Source organism: Phragmites australis, chromosome 22 (assembly GCF_958298935.1).
Source record: "Phragmites australis chromosome 22, lpPhrAust1.1, whole genome shotgun sequence".
In the NCBI taxonomy this organism is placed as follows: Eukaryota; Viridiplantae; Streptophyta; class Magnoliopsida; order Poales; family Poaceae; genus Phragmites; species Phragmites australis.
In genome coordinates, this window is record NC_084942.1 from 4,375,840 (window position 1) to 4,397,084 (window position 21,245).

The 21,245-nt window shown below is 48.5% G+C and overlaps 1 protein-coding gene and 1 pseudogene across 1 annotated transcript; one reads left to right on the plus strand and one right to left on the minus strand.

The window, feature by feature from the left end:
* Window positions 1-20,055, plus strand: part of LOC133904368 (citrate-binding protein-like) — an 88,067-nt pseudogene extending 68,012 nt beyond the window's left edge.
* A 187-nt stretch (window positions 20,056-20,242) lies between these two features.
* On the minus strand, window positions 20,243-21,245 carry LOC133905428 (citrate-binding protein-like). The gene is made up of 2 exons (XM_062347192.1): window positions 21,219-21,245; window positions 20,243-21,165 (listed from the first exon to the last, which is right to left on the minus strand). Exons 1-2 carry the CDS (start codon window positions 21,243-21,245, stop codon window positions 20,761-20,763), a joined length of 432 nt encoding a protein of 143 aa, XP_062203176.1. The 3' UTR covers window positions 20,243-20,760.

Sequence of the window (21,245 nt, forward strand, 5' to 3'; positions counted from 1 at the left end):
GAGGTCGCGGGGCAGAAATGAGAGCAAGCTATAATGAGTACCGCACTAACAGAGCGCACCAAGCAAAGAAACCATGCCTATTATAAGCTTACAGAGAAATGCTCGAGAACCAAGCAACCCGAGCACAAGGGCATCAGTACCCAGGGCGCTGCCGAGCCTCTGGGGTCCTCGCGTAATCCTACCAGTTGGGCATGATTGGTCGGGACCACCTAGCCCCCGGAAGTGCTCGGGTGCTAAAAGGATGACCTGGGGGCTAAAACGCTCTGCACAAGGGAATCCATATTCCCGGGTGCCCTGAGCACTGGGGCATCTACCCTTTCCTGGCCTGGTCGGCCGAGAGGCTGACACCGACTCAGTAAGTCACTAAAGTCATCTGAATTTCTGTTCATACATTCGTAATAAACTATTGTTCCTGAGTTATTCTCGGGAACCTCTTGTGCTAGTCTGCTCAGCGAGGCGATCTCCTTGCGCGCAAAACCCCACCCTCGTATTCACTTTTTTTGGAACGACAAAGACAAACGATAGTCGGTGAACCGCACGGGCGACGATCGCTGACCTAAGTCCTTATGGTACGTAGTGGTGCCCGGCTGGCATGGCAGTACCTCGGGCACTACCGAGACTTTGGGGTTCTCGGGTAGTCCTACCGCTCGAGCATGAGTGGTCAGGACCGCTTAGTCCCCGGGGTCGGGTTGTCGGTGCTCGGCTTGGTCAGTCCTACCCTGGACACCATAAAACCATGGGGACTCTTGGTTGCATTTCTGCCTATGCACGTTTCCGGTCTATTTGTTTGAGAGGTCGTGAGGCAAAAGGCGTTCACGAGTCGCGGTGGGTACCGTGCCATGTGGACTCACTTCCCGAGCAAAAGAGTTTGTGTCTATCTGTGTCTATTTGACTTAGCAGCCGCATACTCGCAAGTGCTCGGAGGCTGGATGCTCGGGGGCTAGATGCTCCAGAGCCGAGTACCCCGAGCACTACCGAACCCCCGAGGGTCTCGGGTAGTCCTGCTGCTCGGGCTTGAGCGGCCGGGGCAACCTATGTTCTCGGGGCTAAACTGCCGGTGCTCGGCCTGGTCAGTGCCACCCGGGACATCAGTACAAACGAGATCAAGGAAGGAGAAGTACAGAGCGGAGTACGATTCCAAGGACGACTTCTATTATACTGAAGGGAGCCAATCAACAAGGAATCACTCCCAGGTTTACAACTTTTTTTAAAAAAAACCCTAACTTATTACAGGCTATGGAGGAGGTCACGCGTCATCGCCGCTATCACTGCCCAGGCCCGCTCCCGCATAAAAAACTCCTCCACTTCAGTGGTGACATCGCGGACGGTGACCCAAGCGGATGCTTCCTCCGCCTCAACCACGCCCTACCGGGCTGGCTCCTGCGGGAAGGCGGGGTCTCGGCTGCGATAGCAGGCGAGAACATGCTCGGCCACACCCTGGGCCAGTGCACGCCCCTCCCGGGTCGCCAGTTCCTGGACCGCGGCGGAGAGAGCCTCAAGGCGTCGGGCGATCTCCGAGAACCCAAGGGCAAGATGGCCTATCATATCCAGCCCTTGGGAACCCACCGTCACGGACCCGAGCCCGACCGCCTCCACGGAGCCCTGGGCCTGTCGGAGGACATCCTGCATCATCGCCTTAACATGCATCCGCTCTTGGTGGGCGGCGTCAAGAGCCTCCTCAGCTTTCTTCAGCCGAGCTTCAAGACCTTTGTTGCTGGCAGTGCTGGCGGGGACGTCCTTCGCGGCAGTGCCTCCTGGAGTTGGGCAGCCACCTTGGTGCGGGCCCGCTCTAGTTGCTCGGGCCTCGATGGCCTGCTCTCGGGCAGTTATGCCTGCCTCCTGGTTGGCGAGGTTCTCCTCCCGGGCGGCAAGCACTCATGACACCAGATCAGTGTCCATCTCGCATAGTGCAACCTGCTCCTCCCGGCAGAGAACATCGGTGCGGCCGCGCTCGGGATCATCGGCTTGGCGGCGGAGGTCCGCCTGAGCGGACAGCAAGGTTTCCTCCCCCTTGCCGACCGCCTCCTCCCATGAGGCAACCTCCTGCTCGCGTAGGGCAAGCTGCTCCTCGCGAGCGGCCAGCTCGCCGGTGCGCCACTTCGACGCCTGGTCGCGCTCCGCCGTGAGCTGCCCCAGGCGGTCGGCCTCCTTCTGTGCGGCGATGGCCTCCTCGCGGACCTCCTCCAGGGCCTCCCGCTCCATGGCCAGCTCCTGCAAGGACCTTTCGTAGGTCGTGCGGGCCGTGGCCACGCAGATCTGTAGGAGCTTGCGAGCCTCCTCCAGCCGGCCCCTTTCGTCAACAAGGGCGGTGCACTCCTCTTCGAGCTCGGCCCTCTCCGTCGCAATGGCCACCTCGAGCCACCCGATGACCTCCCGAGCGCTCCCCAGCACCTTGGGGAGGGGTTCCGGGGCCTAGCCAGGGGACGACCGAGAGCTGGATCCCCTCTGTACCTTCTCAGCAGAGGCGCTCGGGGACCCTGACGGCGGCCACACTAGCGCCACCCTTGTCACGATGGGGACAGGGGGAGGAATTGGCTGCTCAGGAGACGCTCGGCTTCCTGAAGAGCCCTTGGGCGGCCTGGAACAGAAACAAATCAACCCCCAGCCAAGATACGGGCAAAACGAGCTCAAAGAAAAAAAGGGAGTTTACGTGGTTTTTGGCCCGTGGTACTGCCATCGGGACTGCGGGATTTGGAATTCGGGGGCCTTCGGCCTGGGTTCCGGCCTTCTCCTCTTCGGGGGTGGGCTCTGGCTTTCGGCTGTTGTGAACAGGTCTCAGCGTCCACCCCGAGACCTGCTCCCAAGGGCTGGCCAGTTCGGCCGCCGGCTGTCATGCCGCCAGCCATTAGCCGAGGGTCTCGGCGCGTGGATGGCGGAGGTGATGGAGACGAAGAGGACAAGGACGGTAGGGCGATGGGTGACCGGGGACACTTCCCCTTGTCGCCCTGGCTCGGTGGTCTGTCGTCATCTGCGGCAGCACCCCGCCCTCTGTTGTCGTCCGCCCCGGGAATATGCAGTGTCCCGGGGTCTTGGCGCCTCGTGTGATCCGTCGGCCCCTAGGCGTCAAAGATCGGCATCGACTCCTGCAGAGCTGTCCTGCCCGGGTCTGAGCAGAGCGCTAGGTCTTCACATGGCAGGACCACCCAGGCAAGGTCTTCAACGCCGGTTACCACCTTGAGAAGTGCCGCCAGGGCCCCCTCATCGAGTTTCCCGCCCTCGCCTATACATGTCCTCGTCACATCACGAGGCCCGGTGTACATCCAGGCGGGACGGACGAGTTCCCTCAGGGGGGCCAACCAGCGGCGCAGGAAGTCGGCGACCCCCATTAGCGAGGTAAGCCCCGCCCAACACAGATCTTCGATGCGGTTTAGCACTGGGCGCAGGCGGGCATCCTCTGCGGGGGCGGACTCCCAGACCCGTTTGTTGGGCTTCGCCGGCGATCGGGGTAGCAAAAGGCGGTCGTGGGGGCTGACGTCGATGTAGACCCTGTCCCGGCGCCAGTCGTACCACTTGCCGCGTTGCACCTGCTGGATGTAGGCGTCGCCGGCACCCTCCCGCAGGCAAAAGTTGCAACAGCCCACAACCTCCACATCGTTCGACCCTTTCTTCTTCCCGGCCGCTCGGAGGATGAAGAACTGCTGGAAGAGCGCCACAGACGGCGGCACCCCTACGAACATCTCACAGAGGTGGGCGAAGACCGCCAGGATCACCACCGAATTCAGGCTCAAGTGGGCCAACTGGACGCAGTAAGTGTCCAGCACTTGCATAAAGAATGTCGAAAACGGCGGCACTAGATCGGCGGCCACGAAGGAGGCAAAGATGACGATCTGCCCGGGCCCACGCAGGGCGGGCGGATGGGTGGCCGGTGTCACTACCGATGCTCCCCACTGGCCAGCGGGGACCATAAGCTTCCGCAACTCCTCTGCACCCTCCTCGTTCAGGAGGCGGGATTTCGGCAGAATGGCGCTGATGTTCGATGCTTCCCGACGGCTGCCTCCTGCCCTTGGCATTTTCAGGGGTGGGAAGTGCGCTGGAGGTGGCTGGAGTCAGGGTGCACTGAAGGCTGAAGTGAAGGCTCGCAGTGCTCAAGAATGACAAAGGCAAGAATGGCAACAACAAGAATGGCGATTGAGGAAGGTAACGGTCCGTTGCCTCTCCTCTTTTTTATCGCTGGGAGTTCAAACGCCTTATTCCTCAGCGCAATAAGCGAGGCACGTCTTCTTCGATCCGCGCGGAAGCCTGGGGCGTCTCCCGCCTCATCATCACCTTCCTCAAAATTCGAAAGGGCATGCGCCCTTTCGACTCCTCCTTGGGCTATACCAAGAGCTTGGGCCTAAAAATTGCAAGGCCCGCAAAGATTTCTGCACCGGGCGACAGAAAGCAACGTGGCACCAATGCTGTAATCGGCCTCGAAGAAATAGGGCCCCACCCTCAGTCTCTAGACCATCGCCTGCCGATGGGCCCGGGGGCTGCTGTCGGTGATATGGGATCCAGGGGTTCCCAAGTCCTGAGGCCGGGACAGCGCAGTGCCACATGACACCTTCCCTCAGGGACCATCTTCCCGAGGGCCCGAGGGAAGCCAGGTCCGGGAGCAGGTGCTCGGGGCCAAGAACAGTTGGTCCCCAAGTACCCAGAGTGCCCCGAGGACCCAAGGGAAGCAAGGTCTGGGAGTGGGCGCTCGGGGCCAAGAACAGTTGGTCCTCGAGTACCCAGAGTGCCCCGAGGACCCGAGAGAAGCAAGGTCCGGGAGTGGGCGCTCGGGGCCAAGAACAGTTGGTCCTCGAGCACCCAGAGAGCCCCAAGCACCCGTCAAGCCCCATGCTGGTGGACCCCGCAGGGACTTCACGATGAGGTGTCGGTCGGTGGGAGGCCCGATGCCGCATGAATGGGGAGCGTGGACGGTCACATCCAGCCACTTTTCCCCCACGCCTGCTGTACTGAATATGCCAGTCCCTGCCACCGCCTGGCAGGAAGGCGTGGGCACAATTAATACGGCGGGTTCCATTGCATGTCCCCTCACAGGGCCCATGAAGAAAGGCGGTTTGAAGATATCTTTGATAGGCACGAGGCTTATCACCCTGTCACATCAGATCGCGGCAGACCTGCTCTGCCCAAACGGGCATGAGAGAGTACTTAGAGGTTGGCCAGTGGGTGCCCCTACGCCTACTAAAGTTGGAACGCGAAGACCAATGGAACCGTCCGAGGGATATTTTTTCAACCCTCTGTAACATCAACTGTAGGCTAATGATGGCCACTTTCCATTTATTGTTTACAGGAACTTGTGCCCTCGTACTAGGCACTCCCTGAAGGGCCTCCCCCCCAGTAGATAAAAAGGGGGGACCACCTTGTAGAAGGGATCCTAGAGCCCCAGAGCCGAAAGATAGAAAAATAGATCCAGATATCAGAGGAGAGATCCAGAGAAAGACAGACATCCGAAGAGCATTGGTAACATACTAGATACACAGGAGTAGGGTATTACGCCTCTGTGCGGCCTGAACCTATCTAAATCTTTGGTTCATTTATTTCTACCAGCTGACGATGATCCATCCCGCCTAAGTCCCACACGCATTAATCCCACGTACGAGGTAGTTCCAGGACCAGCCCCCGGCCGAATCTCGAAGGGGATCCCTCAGGATCCCTGCTCGTGGTGTTCATCCACCGACAGTATTGATAAGACCATTCACAATTTCTTGAAGCTCGATCTCCCCCCAGATGAACCATATATAGCCAAGAGAAACCATGAACTAGAATAGAAGAGCTTGCCCCACCCTAGAGTAAATATTTCATAGTAGCCTCATTAGACCATAGATCTCTCTTGGTATATCCATGCAATAGGTAGGAACATAAACTGAAACATTTTGGAGCTACAAAGATAGTTATTAAATCGTTAGCACCACATAAAAACATTCCCCCTAGAGTAGCTGTTAATACGAATAACAGAAACTCTATTATGGTCATTTCTTTACATTCAATGTACTCTATGGATAGAGGAATACATAAAGTTGAACATAATAAAATAAGAAAATGAAATATTTCTTTGAAATTGTTCGTTTGGAAATTTCCTGAAAAGCTAATTATAGGTTCTTCTCTCCATCGGAACAATAGGGCCGTTATGCTTATTACTAAACTTGTTGAAGATATGAAATAGAACCAAGGTCTATCTTTTTTATCAAAGGTTGAATCGATCATCAGAAGAAGAATTGGGCCAAAAATTAGGATACATTCTAGGAAAATGAAACTTTCATGGAAGAGAAGCAAATGATACTTTCATAAAAATTCTCATAGAATCGAGAATGAAGCTTTCATTCTGTACATGCCAGATCATGAATTAGTAACTACATCCAATCTCCAAAAAGTCCCGATTGTTTCAATTTTTGGAATGGGATATTTACAGAATCACCATGTATAGGATCAAGCCTTATTCCATGCTATTTCCATCTGCTATAGCCTATGACATTTTTCTTTATGGTAGAGAAGATCCAGCCAATTAAAAAGTAGCTTAGTTCCATCTGCTATAGCTTGAAGCAGTCCCAAGGGGGCAGCATATTCAGGACCAATCATTGTTGTATCGATGCAGATATTTCTCTTTCTAACCACACAATTACGAGTACTTGTATTGTGATTCCCAGTAGGAGGGTCAAAATGGGTAGAATCCATATCAGTCCATAGACTTCTTTTAATAATTCCGATTTCGTAAAAGAATTGATAGTTTCTACCTCTACCCTATCTATTATCATTTCAAGGATCAACTTCCCCCATAATGATATCTATACTACCTAATATCGTCATGATATCAGCCAATTTCATTTTTTTAACTAGCTGAGGAAGAATTTGCAAATTAATAAAACCAGGTGGACGAATTTTCCATCTCCAGGGGAAAAGACTATCATCTCCTACCATATAAATTCCTAATTCACCTTTTGGAGCTTCTACTCTTACATAAAGCTCTTGCTTTGATAATTCAAAATTGGGCGAAGGTTTTTTACCAAGAAATTGATATTCAAAATCATTCCATTCAGAATTCTTTGCTTTCTTAAAGCGTCAGGCTTCTAAATTTTCATAAGGCCCTCCAGGAATTTTCTCTATATCCCGTTGAATAATTTTTATGGATTCTCTCATTTCACCGATTTGTACTAAATAGCGAGCTAATGAATCTCCTTCCTTTTGCCATTGGACTTTCCAATCGAATTGATTGTAAGACTCATAAGGATCAATTTTACGAAGATCCCATTGTATTCCAGAAGCTCGTAACATTGGTCCCGATAAGCCCCAATTAACAGCTTCTTCTCCGCTAATAAAACCGAATCCTTCAACTCGTTCTAAAAAAATAGGATTTTGTGTAATAAGTTGTTCATATTCAACAACTCCTCGTAAAAAATAATCACAGAAATCTAAACATTTATCCATCCACCCATAAGTTAGATCGGCAGCTACTCCTCCGACGCGAAAGTAATTATGCATCATTCGCATACCTGTAGCAGCTTCAAATAGATCATATATCAATTCTCCTTGTTCCCTAACCCAAGATTGGAGAAAGAAGATCTAAGAGGGACCTATGTGGTCAGAAATCCATAATAGAGTCCGACCACAACGACCGAATTAATTATCCTCATCGCGAAACTTATACTACTAGGTAGAAAAGATTTGAAAATCATGGCATGGGTCTCCTTTTTTTCTTTTTTTAGAGTTTTCTATATGCACAATTTCTCGATGTTTCGATGAGAATTTCTTGACTTTCCATATATAGAAAGAGATAGACTATAAATGACATCTCTTATGTCAATAAGACCAAAGGGATGGATATTAAATGATAGGAAGTGCTAGGAAGTGAAATAGAATGAAATATGAAATGAGGCATGGAATGGAGCCACGAAGAAATTTTGGGAGTTACAAAAGAAGCTTCAGACTCATATTGTTCATGAGTTGAGAGCGGGAGTTGAACTCTTGGAGGTCGAATCTCTCCTTATTCCTCAGTAGCTCAGAGGTAGAGCGGTCGGTTGTTAACTGACTGGTCGTAGGTTCGAATCCTATTGGGGATATTTCATTCATTTTTTAATGAAAGAATAAAGAATTGAATTAAATGGCTTGCTTTGACCCTTAGGAGTAGGTTTTCATGAACTGACTAAAACTAAAAGATTCAAAGAAGGAAAAAGGGATTAGGATTTATTTTTTATATTTGTATATAAGTTGTATAGTTAGAAATTACATCACAAAAATCTACTCTCATTTTAAATCAAGAATAATTTGCAATAAGCAGTAGTTATTCGTTTTCTTTCTAGTTAGTAAAAACCTATTGGATTTTTCTAACAAAAAAATCCTAGTAATCAGTAATCGTTCTTGGATTCCAAATTTTTTCTTCATCTATTTTACTTTGAGGTGAATTCCTAATTGTTTGAATTGTGTAATCTCCCATTATGGAGATTGGTAACCGACTCAAAGCAATTTGATTGTAATTCAATTCATGACGATCAAAAGTAGAAAGTTCATATTCTTCAGTTATTGATAAACAGCTTGTCGAATAGTACTCAACATATGTCGGCGATATGGGAACCAGGGGTCCCCGAGTCCCGAGGCCAGAACAGCAGAGTACCACGTGGCGCCCTCCCTCGGGGGTTATCTCCCCGAGGTCAGAGAAGACCAAGTTCCGGGAGAGGGTGCTGGGGCCATGAACAGTGGTCCCTAAGTACCCGAGTTCTCCGATGACAAGAGAAGACCAAGTTCCGGGAGAAGGTGCTCGGGGCTGTGAACAGTGGCCCCCTAGCACCTGAGTTCCCCGATGACAAGAAAAGTCAGTTCCGGGAGAGAGTGCTCGGGGCCGTGAACAGTAGCTCCCAAGCACTCGAGTTCCCCGAGGACCCGAGCAGTCAAGTTCCTGGAGAGAGTGCTCGGGGCCGTGAACAGTGGTCCCTGAGCACCCGATTCCCCGAGGACCAAGAGAGGGCGTATCCGGGAGAGAGTACTCGGGGCTGTGAACAGTATTCCCCAAGCACTCACAGTTCCCAGAGGGCCTGAGAAGTCCTTCGCCGGTGGTCCCCACAAGGGCTCAGCGGTGAGGTGTCAACTGGTGAGGGGCCCGATGCTGCATTTAAGAGGGCGCGTGGCCTGTCACTTCCAACCATTCCCCCCACGCTTGTTGTCAGTCCCTGCCACGGTCTAGCAAGGAGGCATGGGGGGCATTTAATGCACGGGTCCCATCGCGCGTCATCCGACGCGTCTCGGGATAACGTCGCAGGGCTCGAGGCGCGACGCCTGCCGCTCTGCTGCGTCAGACTCGCTCTGACCGGGCGGGCACATGGGGCTGCTCGGTGGCTGCCCGGCAGGCCCTCCCAGCCGCTGAAAAGCGGAATGATGACGACGAAGACCGGACGGGGGCACGTTTTCAACTCTCCCCGTCACCTCATGTAGCAGCCCATAATGGTTGCTTTCCATTTATGGTGCCTTGGAACTTGCGCCAATCCTTCCTGGGCACGCCTCCCACCCCGACGGGTATAAAGGAGGGGCGGGCTCCTCGGAGAAGAGAGAGAGCTGAGAACGGAGCTGAAGAGCACATCGGATGAACTCCGATCAACGACAACAGAAGCACGAAACTCTAGACTAGATAAACATTCCTGTAACACAGCAGATCCTCATAGAGATATTCTCAGAGCATTTATAGCATACACACAGGAGTAGGGTGTTACGCTCAGTGCAGCACGAACCTATCTAAAAATCCCCTAAGCATTTACCTCCACCTGCATCTCATTTACTCCCATTTATTTCACGTACAAGGCGGGTTTAGAACCATCCCCCTGGCCGAATCTCAAAAGGGGTCCCTCCGGATCTCCGCTTGAGGAGTTCACCCTCCGACAACATAGTTACTACAAAATATACAAACCCCAAAATCAATACTATAATTAAGCAATTATTTCCTTTTAATATCCTTTTCAAATCTCCAATCCACAAGGGGTAGATCTATCGGGCATACGCAAACACATACTTCACAAGCAATACATTTATCAAATTCAAAGTGTATTCGCATCTCTTACAACCCTTATGCTCAAAAGGCAGTTATGAATCGAGTGGCTAATCCAATTCCAATATCTTGATTTCGAGCAGCAATGCATCATGAACCCATATATATCATCTGCTAATACGCGACCAATTAGTGTTTGGACAAAAAGTTTTTCTGTCATCCCATTTTGAGGACTCGCAGAAATACCTCGGATAGTACCACAATCTCTTCTACGCACAATAATATGTTGAACTACTTCAACATGTCTACGTGTAAGATATCCAGCATCCGTTGTTCGTACAGCAGTATCTACAACCGCTTTGTGAGCTCCGTAGCAGGAAATTATATATTCAGTTAAAGAAAGTCCCTCGCATAAATTGCTTTGAATATATAAATCAATCATTTGTCCTTGAGGATCCGCCATTAACCCTCTCATACCTACTAATTGGTGTACCTGAGATGCATTTCCTCTGGCTCCTAAAAAATACATTAGATAGACTAGATTAGAAGGATCCGTTATCCGAAAATTTGAATTCATTTCTTGTTTCAAATATTCACTTGTAGCATACCATATCTCAATGGATTGGCATAATTTTTCTACCACGTGTACATCCCCATAATAATAGTGTTTCTCCAAAAGAAAACTCTATTGTTCCGCGTCTTGAACTAACCATCCTTTAGAGAGTATTGTTAAAAGATCCTCGATTCCTAAAGAAATCGATGTAGTAGTGGCTTGATGGAAACCCAGAGTCTTTATTTGATCCAGTATAGGGGATGTATATCCCATTCCAAAATGATCTATTAATCTGCTAATAAGTTGTTTCATAGCAGTTCCGTCTATCTCTTTATTATGAAAGACCAAGTTGGCCCATTCCGCCATACATAAGTACCCCTTTTTTGGCTGAGTAGGATTCGACAATTGCTGAGTAGGATTCGACAATAGGCCTGAGTCAGTGATTCGGAAACTTAATTTACTCCATTTCCTCAATCTCAATCTGGATTTGCGCGGCAAAAAAAGATGGCACTAGCGAAATCGGAATGCCCCCCGAAAGGGGTATCGCTGAATCTAACTTCCTTGTTTAGATAGTGTATGAATAGGCCCGACCAAATCCTTGTATGGCTTCCTCTATTTCTCTATAAAAAAATTATGACCAAGAGTGGTTCGAATGTATATAGAACAGATTTCGTTTTTTCTATTTCCCACTATTAGACAGTGGGCATAAATCTCATGATAAGTCCCAAAAGCTTCATATTGAACTTCGATCGGAACTTCTCTTGACCCAATGACGCGTTGATCTAGTTTCCATCGGAGCCACAAGGGACTGTTTAAACCGATTCGTTTCTATCTATAAGCTCCCAGTGCATCATAGGAACTAGAAAAATAGGGTTCTTTATCTTTCGTACACTTACAATAATTATTATTATTGTAGTTTACTTTTTTATTTGGAAGTTTCCACAGCTATTATAACTATTTGCACAAATACCTTAACGGTTTCCGATCGCTAATACATAAAGTCTGATAAGCATGTCTTGGGTTGGCACGCAAATAGGATCTCCAATAGCGGGAGACAGGAGATCCATATGAGAAAACATAAGTAAACGGGCTTCCACCTAAGCTTCCAAGGATAAAGGTAGATGAACAGCCATTTGATCTCCATCAAAGTCCGCATTGAAACCCTTACACACTAATGGATGTAAACAAATAGTATACCCCTCTACTAAAGTCCCAACAGATTTTTTAAGTATCCACGTTTATTTAGGGCCTGAAACAACCTGCAGCATGGCTCTATCTTATTGATACATTATAAAAAAACTCCACTTGAATCGTCTGATTCCTCTTTACTGAAGAAGTCTGTGCTCGAAATAATGGAGCATAGGCTTTTCTGGTCAAAACGTATCTTGTGTTTATTATTTTATTATAAGTTATTTTTCTTGGTTAACAGTACTTGTTAACCAAGGAAACGCTCACCCTTGGTGTAGACGGTGACGTTCCTCCAGCGTGACTCCATGCGCGCGGACACGTCGTGGTGCTGCACGTACACCCCGAACTTGAAGTAGTGCGACAGGCTCGGCCTCACGGCGATGGCCAGCCTCGGCACGCCGTCGACGTACACGGCCACCGTCGACGCGCCCAAGTCGTGGACCACGTTGAGCCGGAACCACCTATCGTAGATGCAGTCCTCCACGGCCTCCCCGCTGTAGTACCGCAGCGTGCCGTTGTACACATGCAGCATCATCGTCGTGGCGTGCGTGCCGCCGTCCTCGTTGTGGATCTGCATCACGGACGCCCCTGATGTCCCCGACGAAACGTACCCGTACCCCTCGAACTGCCACACCCCCGACGAGTAATCATACCCCTGTAGACCAAGAAGTTGTCGACACAAAGAGGAGAAATGATGTGCCGGCATGGCATGTCATAGAACATTTTGCTTCAAACCGGACAAGAGAAAGAATGTCGGTCTACTCATCTACTTCTGGTGGGAAATTTGGAAGGAGAAAAACAGACGCATGTTCAATATCGAAGAACTTTCAGTTCCTCAAATCACCATAGTGATTTTGGATGAGTGGAGCGACTTTCAATCAGCCAAGTATGACTTCAGTAGCTAAGACCTTTGTTTAGTCTGTTTGTTTTTTCCTTCCCTTTGTTGTAATTTCCTTGCTTCCGCTTCTCCTTTTGTTGTAGCCTTGTATGTAATTCATTTTCTTCTTCTTAATGAAATGGCAGTGCTCCTGCCCACTTTTTTTAAGGAAAAAAAAAACTGATTCCAGCATTTCAGACTAGGAATGTGTTCATTGTGGTTACCCGGATTCTGACTTCGGTGCGGGGGTTGGTGGGAGTGACGGTGTTGAAGGGCTTGTCGTCGGCGTACACCAAGAACGTGCGCACGCCGGTGGTGACATCGTAGCGGTAGCGCTGGTCCTCCGGCACGTTGTAGGGGCTCTGCACAACGAAGTTGCCCTCCGAGAGGTTCACCTTCACGAACCAGGCGCAGGGACAACGATGCACAGGACTACCAGTACAAGCACTGTGCGCGCGAGGGGGAGGAGACGGGGCGAGCTGGAGCGGAATGAGAAGGAGGCCATGGTCGATGAGAGAACGATTTGGCTCGACCGGTCCTACTCAAGTTTGTGAATGTTATATGTGTTCTTGCTAAGGATAATTGGGCGGTGATGTCCAAGAATAGGAAAGATTGTTTGCTTGTGTTGAACTTGTCTTCAGACGTGTTGTTTGGCTGAATACTTCGATGACACATATTGTCAGTATGTGTTGCGACGGCCAAGGAAACGGACGCCAACCATTCGTAAAATGGTCAAACTTGTTTGTCTCGGGCTTGGATAATACAGTACAACAATTAAGCTTTGTCCTGTTATGACTTGTTTTTTTTTTCCTACTGTTTTCTCTATGTCCCAGGCTGTCCATCCAATTGGCAATTGGTTTGCTACCAACATAAAACAAACCAAATTGTAGTATGCCGACAGATTTTAGTCATGGTTTGGTTTGCTACTGAAATTTGGTAACACTGCAAATTTTAATTAGTAAGGCTAACAAAATCTAGGGCCTGCTTGGTTGGCAGCTTGGTGTCTAACTTTGTGATAACTAAATTAGACAACGTGTGGCCGACACAACAAAGTGTGGCAAAAAAAAAAAAGATCGTCACGTTTGTGGTAAACTTTAGCAAGAAAATGAGTTTATGATATGTGGGACAAGGAACTAAGAAAATTTGGCAAGCCACACTTGTGACATTAAACAAACACATTTGTAGAAATTGCGGCGTGGCAAGGTCTCAGCAAGCAATCGAATTTAAGGGTGCAAGTGGGCCAGGCCGCGTCGCTAACCCACTGGGCTAGTCTACGCTGCAAGCCCACATAACACTGCGAATCAGTCCACCTCGCTGGAGCGGTCCACACAGGCAGGCTCGTGGGTAACCAGCGACGCCGCAAGCCTGCAACCATGGTGTCCATCGCATGCATCCCGCATCAAACATTGAGGGGGATGTACTCTTTGAGTGCTGCGAAGGTAATGGAGGAGACTTCTTACTCTGTCGCTTCAGGATGCACTCATGCTTGCGCAAGGGGCTCTGCAATCGTACCTGCTCCTCGCAGGACAGCTCCGACAGCAAGTCCTCCAATGCCGACACCGTCCATGGCTCTCATCCCCATCCAATCGACCAAGCCTCTGCTGGTTCCATCATTAATTTGGCAATACACCCCTATAGGGATGGCAATCCTACCTGCGGATTCAGGTACTGCGCCCGATGGATGTGGTATGGATATGCTTTTTCGTTCATGGGTATAGCGGGTTGGGTACCGAAAGAGAGAGGGTCAAGCGCGAGTGTCACGTCCTAAAATACTAATTATGTACTTAAGTAGGTAATATCATCATGACTTTGAGTTTGTACGTGTTATTTAGCAACTCAAGTTAAACGTGTTCCAAAAATACATGTAGGTGGTTTAGAGACACTAAGGAAAGCCCCAAACGCCTTGAAGAGAAGAAGAAAGAAAAGAGAGGCAAATTTAGGAAAATTCAGTAGAGGATCCCTTTTGCGGTCTAATTGGGATTCTCCACGGTCTGACCACCAGGGGCAGCCACATGGGCTTCCCCAGTCTGACCGACCCTTCCTGTGGTCTGACTGTCACAACGCAGATGCTCCACTTAAGGAAATCGGCCACTCTCTCACACTCACTCTCTCTCAGACTCTCACTCACTCCTTCACCCACACCAAGAGAGAGGAGAAACCACCTCGACGTCCATGATGCCCGGAGATCGACGGAAGGATTCGTTGAGCTTATCCCTTTCATCCTCTTCGTCGGGGAAGTTCCTATGCGTGTTCATCCACCTCAAGCCCCTACACCACCCCGGAATCCGATCTCCAGATTGGTGCTTCCCCAGAGTGATCCCCTCTAATAGAAGGCTTCCCTACATTAAGGTGAGCCATCCCCTACCCTTTTTCCGTCATTCTCAAGCTTGAGTAGATCCCCATGTCGCTTAGACGCAAGTTCAACCTAGCCTAGGGCTTTATCCATGGGGTATTTTGAGTTTACCTTGATGAGTGTTATCCAAACTACCTAGAAACATCCCCCCTAGTCTCCTAGAACATTTTGGTAACCTTCGTGGTCGAAGGCCTCACCGGAGCCTTCGTCGGCGACCTTGCAAAGGTGCTGCCAGCATGTACTCACGGTCTGACCACCCGTCAGGTCAGTCTGACCGCCATATTAGAGATCAAAACCTCAATCAAATCCATAGTCAGGAGTCAGACTGCCACTAGAGTCGGTCTGACCACCAGACGATGGTCTGACCACCGATATACCGTCGGTCTGACTGCCAGAGGCCAAAACCTTCTGCACACTGGTGGTCTGACCACCACTTCAACACCGGTCTGACCGCCAGCATTCAAGGATGTTCGTACTTAGGTTACCTTATCCAGGGGTTTCAAACTTTAAAACCCTAATATTTAGCAGTCTTTTGCAAATGTTTTTGAAACACAACGCTCTATTGTTATTCAAGCATGCATCATTTGTATATTTTTTCATCGTTCATTTATTTATGCAATGCATTCTTGATTTGTTTATAGAGCGTTACGCCAACGGTCTAAGCGAATGAAGGGGACACCCATCTACCTGAGTTTTGTGAGTGTTGCGCCTGGAGTATCAGGAAACCGCCAAAGCAGCAAGGCAAGTATCTAAGCATATTGCACCTTTGTTTGAATTGAATGGAGTCTAAATTGATAAGTTGTCGCTTATGTACATTTGCATGGTTAGCGAGTCGATGTCGGGCTTATATGGGTAGAACCTATATTGATTTGCATTACCTCTACCTTGAGTTGTTGATTATCCATATCCTTGTAGCCTTGATAACATGTTTGATGTCTAACTTGCAAGTTATTTGAAATACTTAGTAATGCATAGGTCCTCGGTAGAAGACGAGCAATGGTTCAACCATTGTTCGTGAGCTTAGGGCTTACTTATTGTTTATAAACACAATGACAATGATGTGGGTTGTATGAGATATGAGAATGAGGTGAGATGTGGGTGGTGCTAGGGATATCTTCTCGGAGATCTTGATGTTTGTTGCGGAGAGATACGCTCGGGAAAGAAAAGGTAGCGCGAAGGGTGATGATTGGTGATTATTATATATTTTGTCCTAAACAATAGTTCTAGCATCAAGGGGAATCGGACGGGTTTGTACCTTCAACACCGAGCAGAGTCTTCTTGGCTTCGCTCCGCCTCGGTCTCAACCCCTTTTGGCCCGCGCATTGCCATTGTTGACATTTTCACCATCATGCGTGTCGTCGTCATCTTCGCCACCGTGGATGTCCTGTGCTCGCGCGCTCCTGCTCTAGGCCCTACCATCTTGCACACTGCACTCCCTATGCGGCATCATCCCACCGTGCACGCGTCGCTGTCCCTATGTGCATTTCATCTCCATCGTTGTTGCACATGTCACCACCGGAAGCCGTTCGGGTCGCTATGGTTTCCCGATATTTTTAGATTAGGCAATTGACCTTTTTGGCATTAGGGGTGGATAAGTCAACGGTAGTTTCCTTTCTGGGCTATTATGGGCTAGCCATGATTATTTTTCATGGCTGATTAATCTTTTCTTATTTTTTTTCCTAATATTTGGTGGATTGATTTTGGTGCCACTATGCATGTTACTAATTCTCTATAGGGATTTCTTACCGTGAAACACAAAGAAAGATGAAGTGAAGTTTTAGAGATGCAAATATAACGGAAGCTGATGTTGAAGCAGTTTGGACTCTTCCATTAGTGATAAAAAGAGGTTTTACCTTCCATCTTAATAATGTCATTTATATTATTAGTATGAGGAGGAACCTTATTTTTGTTTCTCTATTAGATGATGATGGATTTAAATATAATTTTGGGAACCATAAATGTGTTATTAGGTTTATTTCCAATCAATAATGTTGGTCTTGCAGTTAGACAAAATAAACTCTATATGCTTACTCTAAATAGGTCATTTGAATCCATGAACATGTGTGATATCACAAATAAGCATAACAGAGGAGATGATAGTTCATAAAAATTATGATACTGTCATTTAGATCACACTTAGAGGGTGAGAATGAAACGTCTCATCAAAAAAGAGATACTTTATCCTCTAGATTTCTTTGACCTAAGCCACTATATTAAATGCTTAAAAAATATCTCTATCTCTACTTCTATACTACTTTAAAAAATGCTAATCCATGCATAGTCAGCCATTTTCCTGCCCGCTCTTCGTCCGCCCCCCTCCGCGTTCGTCCGTGCGCCGACATTGGGTCCGTCCCTTGCTCCCCTCCCCACATCCGTCTCATCCCGCACCGCCCACCTACCCGACTCCTCCCCTCCCCGCCGCCATCGCGCTTCCTCGGTCCTACCCGTCCCTCCCCGATCCACGCCCTCCTCCCTGCTTGCTCCCTCCCGATCCAGGCCGCCAGCCAGCCACTGTCGCCTCCGCCTCCCCATATCACCGCTGCTACAACATCGGCAACATGTTTGTGGCGCTCAAGTTGCTCAAGAAGAAGAAGAAAGGTGACAAGGGAAAGGCGGGAGCCTCGTCGTCCACCAAGAAGAATGACGGTGAAGCGGTGCAGCAGCAGCCGGCTCCACTGGAGGAGGTCTTCTGGGTGCCCGCGCCATTCACCACCAAGTCCTGCGCCGACGCCGAGGATGACGACTGCTTCGTCACCATTGCGCCGCCGCACCCTTTTTGGGGTGCCACAGATGACGGTGACCAATAGGGGAAGGACGAGGACTGGGGCACCGTCACCAAGAAGGGTTAGCTCGACCATGAGTGCTCCTCCTTGATCCAACCTGATTCGGTTTCAGTTTTACTAATCTCATTCTTCGTTTAATTGACCAACTCCGTGGTAGTCAGTTTTGGGTATACACTGAACAAATAGGTTATTAGGATTTATGATCGATAGCTACTTTTCTAGAGAATCAGAATAGGTAAAAGAAAATCCTAAGTTGTGCTTTATTGTTGCATGTGCATAACTCGTAGCATTATAGATTAAATAACTGCACTTCGATTGTACCATTGCTTCTATGGATTCACTATATTTTTATGTACTAGCTGTTCACTTTACAGTAGTTTTGAATCATCTTTGCAAAGGTTTTGTTTGGCTTCCAAGATACTTCTTTTTATCGACATTTGAGTTTCAGAAAACTAGAAAAATACAACACAATCACTACATTTGAGTTTCACGATATACTCTACTACACGAGTCCTCCGCGGAGCGTGCAGCGGCGGCGATGGCTAGGGTCCGTGTAGGGTAATGTGTTCGGTGAGGTTCACAACGGTGACGTGAGCTCCATGACGGCGAGCGGCGTGGCGGCAAGCTCAAGTGGCTTTTGCTCGAGCGCCCACTTGAGCTCATATTCTTTCTTTTTTTTTTGAGAAACGGCTTCACTGTCGGGTTCACAACCGGTAGTGATAGCACTCGACTTTCATTGCCGAGTATTCACTACTGGAAGGAAAATCAACAGTGAAGGCTGATTTGCAGCTGGCAGTGTTAGCCCGATCTATAGTAGTGTAAGAGTTAAACCTCGTGTGGGTAGGATGGTAAATGCAAAGTGGAAATTCCTTATTTGCCATCGAAAATTTTGCCTCTTCCCTCTATGCCACTCCAAAAAACGAACTTCCTTCTCTACCATCGATTTTATTTTTCGTTCCTTTCATGCCACTCTGTGAGCCTTCTGTCAGTAATGCAATGATAAAAATACATATAAATATAGCATTACAAAGGAACTCATTTTTTAACTATATAACTAGATCTGAAAATAATTTTAAAAATTATTTCATCATATAAGAAGAACATTAGTAAATTTTATCAGAATTTTGAGATTTTATTTGAGACTCTAACAATTGTTAGAAGTTATAAAGTAGTATTTTAGAGAAATTTAGTTTAAATTGTATACTAGCTTTTGGGTGAACCCAATTAAAATGGGTTGCATATGTATTATGGAATACATAAAAAACTTTTAGGATTTTTGAAGAAATAGAACATTACGTACTGATTTTTGAAGAATTTGGAGAAATAAAATATTATTGATTTTTGAAGAAATTGAAGATCCATGTGTCAAAAACAGTACCAGTGAACCGTAACAATGTCATGTATTTTTGAACGGACGGAATACCAAAGAGTCTTTAAAAATCTTGTAGTGCGGTCTTACGGAAGACATATAAACTATGGTTGTAAATAATTTTAAAAATTATTCCATCACATAATAAGAATATTAGTGAATTTTCTCAGATTTTTTAGAATTTATTTGAGGCTCTAATAATTATTAGAAGTTATAAAAGTAGTCTTTTTTTGGAGAATTTTAGTTTAAATTCTGCATAAGATTTTTGGGTGAATCTAATTAAAATGGGTTATACATGGATTTTGGAACTCGTACAAAAAGTTCTAAGATTTTTAGAGTAACAAAAGACCACTATTTTGAAATTGGAGCTGTCGAGTGCTGCTCATGGTGTTTTAACGCAGGCGATGGTATTTTTCAGAGTTTTTCGCGTTTACGATGGTATTTAGCAACTCAATAACTTTGTGATGGTATTTAGCAATAATCACTCTTTTTCGATGGTATTTTCATAATTTTCTCAATATTCTATGACATGCCATGCCGGCACATCATTTCTCCTCTTTGTGTCGACAACTTCTTGGTCTGCAGGGGTATGATTACTCGTCGGGTGTGTGGCAGTTCGAGGGGTACGGTTCGTTCCATCAGCGACATCAGGGGCGTCCGTGATGCATATCCACAACGAGAACGGCGGCACGCACGCCACAACGATGATGCTGCATGTGTACAACGGCACGCTGCGGTACTACAGCGGGGATGCCGTGGAGGACTGCATCTACGACCGGTGGTTCCGGCTCAACGTGGTCCACGATGCCGTCGCGTCGACGGTGGCCGTGTACGTCGACGGCGGGCCGAGGCTGGCCGTCGCCGTGAGGCCGAGCCTGTCGCACTACTTCAAGTTCGGGGTGTACGTGCAGCACCACGACATGTCCGCGCGCATGGAGTCGCGCTGGAGGAACGTCACCGTCTACACCAAGCCATACTAATGTGTCTAGTGTGCTAGCTGAATAAATTGGGTGCAGTAGGGAATGTTTACTTGTTAAGTTGAAACTCCTTTTGGAGATCAATGCTAAGCTAGGCAACTGGGAGCTCTGTCTTCTTCATAAAGATGAAAAAACAAAAATATGTTTGTGTTACTGTTTGAGGAAATCTATATGTTCATTTCATATCGTGAGTGAGTTCCTGATCGCTGATGAGTTATCACTTCTGTGCGGCTGCAACTGACCAAACCCTGCTGCTACAACCAGGAAACAAGGTTGGCTCTTGGCACGGGCGTACAAGTCGCGGACGCACACGGGCGTCCGTAGGTGCGTGGCCATGCCATGGCATGCGGCGGAGCGCCGTGTATGGGCGCGCTGGAATGGGCGCCGGTGCATCCAGCGCGCGTCCGGCAGAGACGCGGGACAACGGAACGTCTCACGCCAGGCAGGGGTTTGCGCTTCCAAGACCGCATTGGATTTACACATACAGGACCGGCCGGGAGCGTCGTCAGTTTGAGCCCAACACACACACACACACACACACACACACACACACACACACACACACACACACACACACACACACCGATCGTCACCGTCCAAAAGATTCGTCTCTGCTCTGCCGGCCGGGACATCATACCAGACTGAAATGGTAACTCTAATTCAGATGGTGTATCCCATCTGCTGGAGATCTTGACATCTTGTACAATTTCAGTACGGCGAGGGGGGCTTGGTGTAGACGGACACGTTCCGCCACCGTGACTCCATGCGCTCCGACTGGTCGTGGCCCTGCATGTACACCCCGAACTTGAAGTAGTGCAACAGGCTCGGCCTCACGGCGACGGCCAGCCTCGACACGCCGTCGACGTACACGGCCACCGTCGACGCGCCCAAGTCGTGGACCACGTTGAGCCGGAACCACCGATCGTAGATGCAGTCCTCCACGGCCTCCCCGCTGTAGTACCGCAGCGTGCCGTTGTACACGTGCAGCATCATCGCCGTAGCGCGTGCGCCGCCGTCCTCGTTGTGGATCTGCATCACGCACGCGCCCGACGTGCCCGACGGCACGTACCCGTACGCCTCGAACTGCCACACTCCCGACGAGTAGTCGTGGCACTGCAAAGGCAACCGGAGATGAGCGATTAAGCAAGTGATCAAGTGTACTCGACGCGCTGATTAATCTCAGTTAATCGCAT